This window comes from Lepidothrix coronata, unplaced genomic scaffold, assembly GCF_001604755.1.
Source record: "Lepidothrix coronata isolate B3197 unplaced genomic scaffold, Lepidothrix_coronata-1.0 Scaffold143, whole genome shotgun sequence".
In the NCBI taxonomy this organism is placed as follows: domain Eukaryota; kingdom Metazoa; phylum Chordata; class Aves; order Passeriformes; family Pipridae; genus Lepidothrix; species Lepidothrix coronata.
Window position 1 is genome coordinate 2,084,789 of NW_016690323.1, and position 9,693 is coordinate 2,094,481.

The 9,693-nt window shown below is 36.3% G+C and overlaps 1 protein-coding gene across 1 annotated transcript in view; it reads right to left on the bottom strand.

Annotated features, from left to right (window-relative positions):
* Positions 1-9,693, bottom strand: part of VWA8 (von Willebrand factor A domain containing 8) — a 182,055-nt gene that overhangs the window by 153,898 nt on the left and 18,464 nt on the right. Inside the window, exons 3-4 of the mRNA XM_017827812.1 lie at positions 5,934-6,064; positions 3,981-4,091 (exon numbers count right to left, since the gene is read on the bottom strand). Coding sequence (XP_017683301.1) covers positions 3,981-4,091; positions 5,934-6,064 — 242 coding nt within the window. The remainder of the gene's footprint in view (positions 1-3,980; positions 4,092-5,933; positions 6,065-9,693) is intronic.

The following is a 9,693-nucleotide window of genomic DNA, read 5'->3' on the forward strand; positions in this document are numbered from 1 at the left end:
TTGCTTCTCCAGTCACTGATTTCAGCTTCCTCTCCACTTTTTTGTTTTTCCATTTTTGAAGTATCACATGTCAAATGATGTTTTATTTCCATCACCCCTTACCCTAACATGACAGTCAGGTGTTTTTGCAATAGTGTCTGCAAACTGTATTTACAAGAAATCATGTCCCCACACAGGCAGGGTCCGGCTATTGTAGCTGCTTTACAACAGGTATATTAGTACAACAGTATATTTACATCAGATACGTGAAACATTTTACCTCTTGGGCAAAGCCAGAACCAGGAACAAGCAAACTGAGTGTTTTCACAGACATACTAGCGTAAATACCTACAAACAAAGAAACGTGGAGGGGTTTTATCTGCATTTGCTATAACTCTTGTCTTGGAGGGTTTTTATCTTCATTTGCTATAACTCTTGTCTTCGGGACAAGAATAAGGGAGAAAGGTAATTTAAGTTTTTCTTCCTTTTGAGTAGCAAAATATAAAGGAAATTAGGTACTTGACAGATATCTAAAAGTTATTAAGTTGGTTATCACTCAGAAATCACTTTCACTCAGAGCACCATCCATCAAGTCCATATTGCCTATGGGTATTAAGATCCCATATATTACCAAGTACTACTCTTTCCCCCATTGTAGGAAATAACAGCTGAAAGGAAAGTAGAATATACATGTAACAGACACAAACATAAGAGAAAAGAACCTCACACTTTTGATTTTAGTCTGTAAGGAATTATAAATACGCGGTTCTAATACTCCTCCACATTACATCACAGGCATTCCTCTACATACCCAATACATCAGCACAAGATACCAGTTTGAACTATCAACTAACAAATCAAGTTAAATGCTGACACTTTTAGTAGCATGAAAGAAATATTGCAAATGATTAAAACAAAATCCCTTCTCAAAGTTAAGAGGCTACTATATAGGGATCCTCACCATGCATTTTCTTTTTAGATACGAGATATACTATGTCAACAATAATAAAGATTGACTTCATCCAAATACTCTCGATTTCTACCTAATGTTTCCCTCTTTCTGTGCAATGTTGGACAAAACAAGAAAATAAATAGTAACATTCACGCTTTTGGAGCAGTGCAATGCTTGTCTCTTCTCTCTACAAATTTTGCTCTCTCGCTCCTTGTTCTAGGTAGACAGATACTGCAGTGACAGTCAGTCAATGAAGTTATACTTTCTGACAATGCCTTTGCTGTGGCTAACTTACCAGCACATCAAAAGCCCACTGTCTCCTCCAAAGCAGTAAGTTAATAAATCACAGAATTAGTCTGTGATAGAGAGCAATAATTTGCTCTCACTGGTTATTTTTTTAAAGCTGAATTACCCTTACACAGCTCTTTACTAAGATACAGAAAGATTTTTATTTTTATCTGTGTACACAAACACATATAAAAATACATACACACACTCTCTCAAATATGATTATAATCTCACTCTCAAATATTATTATAATTTCATTCAATTATTCTCATGTCTAATTTTATAGTTCCCTTTCTATTCTGCTTTGATTAAAGGAAACCAAACTCAAGTCTGTTTAGTGCTACTCCAGGGGATTTCATGTCATGTTCATTTTACAGACAGGATAGTTTAAGCTGTCATTTCTGTCACTCGGGGTATTTAATTGTTTGCTACAAGAAGTCTTTCAAGCCTTGTTAGAAGATTATTTTTCTGGTATCTTGACAATCAATTTTATATTTTATCATGGTGTAACTTATGATGCTGGTGCAGTTAGGGATGTAAAATTATTGTTTTAAAATGAATATGTTCACACAGTTCAAAGATACTCCAAAACAGTCTAATTCTGTATATGCAGAAATGACAGTGATATACATATATTTCCACTCAGTGGATACAGCTTAATCCGCAAATCTTCAAAAACATGACATTGAATTTGTAATTTTTCAGCACATAATTATATGACATCTATATACTTATTCCAACCTCAGTTAATTTGATTGTCTTGAACAGAAAAGGCTGTACACTTTATTAAGTGGTTTTTGTTTAGGAAGCTTGCTTCATTTTATGCAAAAGCTGGAAGTTACAGGGTAAACAAAACCAGGCATTTCAGACAACATGGTTTGTGACACAATCCTGGAGCAATACACCTCTCAAGCACCAATAAAATGGTTTAGCTGCTCTCCCAAATGCATCTATTACACTAAAATAATGTAGGATTTCCTTAGATGTAATAATTACTAATGCAGAAGGCTGTACTAATAAGAGTGTAAACCAGAGATGTGCCTTTTATACCTTTACACACACAATAAAAAGCAAAACCACGTCAGAAAAAAAAAAAGGACAAAAAATATCAAATCTAATTCCTTAGAATCTTCATACTGGTTCAATGAAGTTGACAGTTCAACTATAAAGAGTTATAGAAGCAGAAAACCACTCTACAAGACAAGCTCTTCTATCAATAAAAGCAAAATTAGAAGGTATCATTTAAATATTTATGTAATACAATTTTAACTAATTGCTTGATATACAACATAATTAACCCATGCAATAAATTACAGAATAAAATCAAGAGGTTACTTAATTAGCTCAGTAACAGCAATAATGACATTTTTGAGGCTTTTAACAGTGAATTATAGATGAAAGCCAAAATTAATGGCCCAAGGTAAAGACTAGAAAACAGAATTTTCTGCTGTCAGTACTTGAATTAAAACAAATAATTCACCATTACCCCATTATAAATTCTTTATTTTACATTAGTTTAATAGGGAATGAATTTACCAATTCAATGTTTACCTTTCTGTATTAGGGAGGGTTCGGACCATACTGAAATCATCAGAGAATCTGTGCTTGTCAAGGAAAGGGGGAGTCCCAACCACAGCCAGCCACAGACAACGTGAGTTGCGTGGTAAAGAAGCTGCCCTTCTTTCCCCTTCTCCCCTTCCCCTCCTTGGTGGGGGGGAGATCTCCATTTTGGCTTCTCCCATGATCCGGGCCCCCCACGTGGTGGCCGCCAGAGCCCAACAGCACCCCCTGCCGACCAACACCGAGCACTGCAGGCTCTGCTCCTCCAGTGATCCAACAGCACTCCTGCCAACCGCGATTAAAATTGCGCTAGAGGACAGAGAAGTATCAGACCGTTTCCTTTTCTGAAGGGGACTTTTGGGTACAGGATTATTGCTTAGTTGTTTCTGTGTTCTGTTACTGTTTTTGTCAATATACATATATCCTTTAATAAAGGGTTGTTATTTCTTCCTTTTTCCATACTTCCTCGATTGGAGCCTCTTAATTTCGGATTTACAATTGCTGAGAAAGAAGAGTTTGGTCTACCTCATAACTCATCCTCCTTAGCAAAACACTTCAGACTCTTTACACTGAGACAGAAGTGTATTTTACTTGCATAATCAGAAGGGAAACATGCCATTGATAACTCATGAAGAGAAACCGTACCTAACCCAAGTCACTCTATGGCTGTACTAAATCAGCTACTGATCTGGGGCAATACTGATGACAGGAGTGTTTAAATCATTATTTTAGTCCACATCAGCAGTGAGCTTTCAAACCACATCTCCCAGTTGCCTCCATTTACTGTGCTTGGGTTTCAAAACACAGAGCTGTTTGAAACACTTGAACTAGGGCTCTTTTGCAATGAAACTAGATCGGAAGACTAATTTCAGAAATACATCCAATGTGCTACAAGTATTGGGGAAGAGACGTACCAAGGGTAGTTCTGATCTAACTTGCACAGAATAGATCTTACTTGTTGTTACAGAAGCATATCAAAAATAGTCTGCCTAAATCAACCCTGTAGTACTCTTATGAGACAGAGTAATCTTGGATTTGGGTAGAGACAACATTTTCGATAATCATGAGATCAAGAGTGCAAGACACTTTCTACTTGCATTAGAAACATATCAATCCATATATTAATTTTTCATCATATAAACCATTACTTCCTTCAAACTACTTGTAAACAACTATCAGGTGGTACATGAGTGCAACTTGCCTGATCAAGATAAAAAGCACTACCATCTCGGATCTCTCGTCGTTGTTTGAGGTCAGTTTCTGTGGTGTCCCTCGACAGTGCAATATATTCAACCTCCCGCTTTGTTAGCTCCTGTGGACAACAGATTAAAGTTATTACAAAAGTAAGACTATAACCTCAGTAAGTAAACTTTAAGAATAGGCCTAATGGTACATTTGTACAAAAGAGCTCTAGGCAGCAGCACACTGATTTGAAATAACTCTGAAAAAATCTAATATCTCTTATTTTTAAAATGTTTACAGTGTGTTCTGCCTCAAACAAAATGGTTTCAATTTCTGCTCAATAAACTTCTGTTTTCCCCAAAACCAAAATAACCAGCTATATATTCTTTCCATTGAACATCTGTAAAATTCTTTAAGTTAATCTTCTGGTTCTGGACCCCAAAAAACAATCAGCATCTGCAAATCATGAATAAAAATAAAAAAACATGTTTTCTTAACTGATATTTATTTAACTGATATTCCTGCTATTTCCATATCTGGGTTATCATGCATTCTGCTTAGGAAACGGACTCATGATGACATGCTCTTAGCCCTTACTCCTCAATTAAAGGTACCACTGATTTAACAGAACTTTCTTATGAGGCATCTTTTAACTATAGTTGTATGAAAAGAATAAAGCAAAGATATGAAACCCTATGAAAATTATTTCCTTTCCACTTTCTCAGTGCCTCCTGGTTACAAAGCCACCAAGTCCTTTATGTTGCAGGTCGATAAAATTGCACTTTCTTTAATTAAAGGAAAAAAACAGACTGTTTTTTTCAACACTTAGCCCCATGTATATGAATACATAGTAAAAGCTTTCAGTAACAGCAGATAAAACTTTTCCAGGCTTATGTATCTTCATTAAAGGCACCACAGCACGTATCAGCTTACACGGAAAGACCAGCCTTCCCATAGTTTTTTAGCATGGCACTGAATCAGTAAGCTGCAGCCTTTCTAATAGATCTCAAGTCCGTAAAGTCAGTGGCATAAATAACAATACACATTCTGTGTCCCATGCCTGGATATCAGGTGTTTTCTAAGTCCTCTTTTTAGGTTATACCAAACTCTTCTCATTTTTTTAAGGAATGCATGAAGCTATCGAGTAGCACATCTGGTTTGCTGAATTAAGAAATCTTTTCTCTCTTTTGCATAGTTCAAATCTTGCAGCCTTCTCTTTTATGCTTTACCTCTGAGAGTTAGTATTTGAATTAGTATCTTTTGATTTTTAAAGGAATGACTGATTTTTATGACAACTGTTTACACACCTCCATTTGCGATCCCTCTGCCCAACCAGATTCCAGTTACAGCTCATGGTAGACCAAGTCCTACCCACATCACTTTTGGGGGCAAACAACCCTCTCCTCCTGATCATTTAAGGGCACTGACTTTTTAAATGAGAAATTTTGTACATGTTGCTCCCATGGTTCATGCAGATGGACGTAGGCAAGTCCTTCCCACATTCCAAGAGAGGATCATACATGCATCTACTTTAATCACTCATAATAACTGTTCCCAAATGTTACTCAGAACACTTCTTTACTAAATCCTTTCCTTCATTTGTTTTTTAATGTAATGAAGCAAAAATGATTTGTTGTCTGTAACAGTAGGCAGATATCTTAATCTTCTAACATACATAATGCCGAGAACAAACTGTTTCTCCATTTGTGATAGCATATGGTAACACAGTTTTCCAACTCATTTTTTTCCCCCGGAGTTTAAGCAGAAAAACATGTATTAAAATGTCTGTACTTTCTATTTGTCTATAACGAAAACTGAACTTTGGAAAGCACATTTATGGAAAAACTTATTTACCTCCTAAGTAGCTTGCTGTAAGATTTTCTAGGACTAACTTTTTACCACTTGTCTAGTATAGGAATGACTAACTGACATTAATAACTATGTCTCCAAGAATTTAAACCAACATACTTACCAGATACTGCATGGCAATAGATCGCCGGAGAGGCCCAGGGGGCCCAATAAGAAAGACATCTTGGCCAAGAAGATCTTTCTGCATTATCCATCTTAAATGGTGGACTACAGACTGGGCCAGAGAATCTGTCACTTTGAAACACAAAGATAAGAACACAGTATTAAATTTTGAAAAGTGCTAGATACCTGACCATTCACACATTTTTTTGTTCTTGTCTTCAAAAATAAAATGAAGACATAAAGATGTTCTGTCCTAAAGCTGGATAGCTGAAAAGCAGAGAATTCCACACAGAATTTATATTAGACCATTTAATTTACATATAAGTTTACATAGCTGTCTTACCCACTGCTTTTTTGTCTGCACAACTTCATCCTTCAAAAAAACAACCAACATAAAACAGAAAAAAAAGTTGCTGATTCTTATTTCACATTAAACTGATTAACATAAAGACGTGTTTTTATTACTCAATGTTGAGTGGACTTCTCAGCATCAGTTAATATAATGTAAATACATTATTAATAATTTTTAAAATATTTATCCTGCCTATATCCCAATGCTTTTTTGAATCGTGAACTTCAAAAAAAAAAACAAACTGTGACTGTGCCAGACAAAGATTAGTAATCAGGGACATACTTAATTTGTTATTTTTTTTAAAGACAACTCATTCCTGTTTATATTTTGACACAATAAACCACAGAATTACCAAGAAAATGCAAACCTTGCCGTATCACTACATTGATACCATACAGCTTCCAAAATCATCATAAAAAACAACTCAAAGCAGATCTGCTTACTTCTATTAAGAAATATAAAACTCATTATTCTAAAAAGCAATAACCTGATTATAATTAAACTAAAACCTTTACCATATGCACTCAAATGTTGGCAGCACTGGAAATCATCATGCAGAAAGAGCACACTGAAGGAGGGGCGTCATATTCCCAGAACAGTCCTTCACATATCCCCCAGCAAAGCCTGGCTCTTTCTCACCCACAAGCAAGAAGCACTAGTGCAGGAAGAGAAGGCGAACATAAGCAAGTCAGGAGGGAGACTAATGTATGCACATATGTATATGGTTACTTTCAGAACAATCTGACAAGACTAATGATGGTCTGAAGCCTGAGGCTCAAGGTGGTGACTGGGATGCTGAAGCACAGAAAGAAAGGAGCAAGAGGTAATGAAATCTCCAAATTAATATTTGGTTTTTCAACTTTTTTTCAGTGAGATTACTGGTTGCAATTAGAAGCCAACATTTAAAAAAACAAGCTTCAGTGCTACTTAAGCTTTCCTGAGACAGGGGAAGTAGTGCGTGCAGGGCAGAGTTAAGGACAGCAAGCAGTAGTGCCTCCCAGTTCTGAGAGGGTTCAGTTCACTTTGCATATCAGAATTAAAATTCATTTTTGTAAGATCATAGAAACAGCATTAAATGACTGTGTGACATTCAAGAAAGATTTTTCAAGCATAAAAGTGACTAAGGAAAACTTTGACAAAAACTTTAACTGAATGTTTTGGTCTTTGGTCTGGCACTCAGCAAAGCCATGCGAAATCAGCTACTTTCAAGGAAAACTACAATATCCTGACCACCAATATGAACAGGAATAGCATACGCACACAGGTGAGCAATCTACCTACGTACATTATGGTGGTCAGATTAATTTGTAAACTAACATTCCAGGTTTGCTTTATTGTTTTGTTTTCTAAACAACTGTCATGAGCACGCCCAGGATTAGCTTTCATATATGGTATAGTAAGCTAACATGAATGCAAAATACTTTCTTCTTCACTGCAGTATTGTATTCCAAAAGCAATGCACATTGTACCACACGCAACTGGTCAAATGCAAATAAATCCTTTCCTTTCTACAAGATTTTCAAGAAAATAAGGCAAGTTTCTACTAGATACATTCTTTGGGAAATAAAGGGTAATACATCACACCAGAAGAACTGCTCTGTCCAAACTGTGCTACTGGACAAGTATTCAAATTTGAAAAGCATCACACAAACAAAAAGTATTATCTTAAAGGTACCAAAAATTTTAAGACAGATCTTACATTCGTTATTACTTCTACCTGCATGAAGCCAATGTGCCTCTAGTGTATTTTTATAATAGTTGTTCAGTACATTGTTCCAGATATTAAGCCTACTTCATTTTTCCAGCTATGCTGTTCTAAAATCATGTAACATTTTCGTTGTACATGCAGTTTATGCTACATAAACTATTTCCAAAGCACAGTAGTTTTTCAAAAGCAACCTTAGATGTACATACACAGTATCTTGTATATCATTTATATATATTTAGACTACTTGTACTGTGTTCTCTGCATTGCAAGGCTTTTAAGTTTTCTCTAACATGACTTGAAAAAAAATTCCTCTCTATATTCAGGAACCATATGTCAACATTACTACAAGTATCATGTAACCATTTTCTACGACATTTAGAAGATAGGGCAAATTCACTGAGGAAAGCATCAGCAAGTATATTACAGCAATTTTTATTAATTATCCAATGAGTCACATAGCATCTAACGCAAACTGGGTTTGAACAATCTGTTTAGTGGCACTCTGCTGATTTGCAGTAGTTAAATAGTTACATTCTTAATCTGCAGGATGGTGCATAAGAAGCCTCTACAGTGTATTCTCTAAGACACCATCTGGCACATGCAGGAGAGTAGTTGGTGCTACAATTTGCTACTCCTGTGTACCAAGGACAGATAGCGAAAGAAATTGCATTCTATTGATTCATAATATGTGATAAGTAGGACAGTACCTAGCAGAATCTCCACAAACATTTTGTAAAGTGAGCAGTTGAAGCTGAATGGAGAAATCCCCAAATAAGAAAAGTAGAAAATGTTTTAGGTAGATTTTGAAGCAAACACAGCAGCTGCTCCTGTTTGATCCACAAATCAGCTTTTGATAAAACCAAGACTGAAATGGCTATGCTAACCTCAGAAATTTTCTGGTTCACTCATACGTAAATTCTTGGCAGATGCTACACTCACTGAAGCCATAAGATTTGCTGGAGATAGCAGACACTATCTTCTGGCACACTATCTTGTGTCCCAGCTACAGAAGAAATCCCATAAATAAGGTGACACCTAACTCTTCCCACTGTTCAGACAGTTAAGTGAACTGATTCCCAAAAATATCTATTCCAAATGCAGTACAAAATACAGCAGAACTTGTGTCCCTGTTTGATCATTCACATAATAACAAACAGGCACTTTGAAGACAACAGTATACATAATTTTCAACAGAATAAAAGAAGACCTCTGCATACCCTGAACCTTCACTACAATGCATGCTCAGAGTCTGAAAATTTCTCCTTTTTTTCAGGAGAGGAAAAAATTCATGACAGGAAAAAGATCTTGTCTGAATACCGAGGGGGTCCTTCAGCTGTCCACAGCAGTCTGCAGTACATCCAGCAAGGGGGCAGCTGCCATAAAATACAGTTACAGAAAAAGGGGAAAAGGAGGGAGGTCTTTGTCTAAAAACATAAACACGTTTCAAAAAGGGAATTTTTATTTTATTTTTTAAATTAGCTCACTGAGACTCACTTCACAGCTTGTTCAGGCTGGGGGACAATGAAGAAAGATAGTGAGTTGGCCAGGAGAAAGTGGAGAAGGCAGCACGGCCAAGGTGAAGAGGGAGGCACTCCTATGTGGTCTGCTTTCAGTGACTGTCATTTAGCACTTTGCAAGTAAAACATTGCTGCTCTTCCCATTTCATGGTGATGCACAGAGCCCAAAGACTTTTCAGTCTTA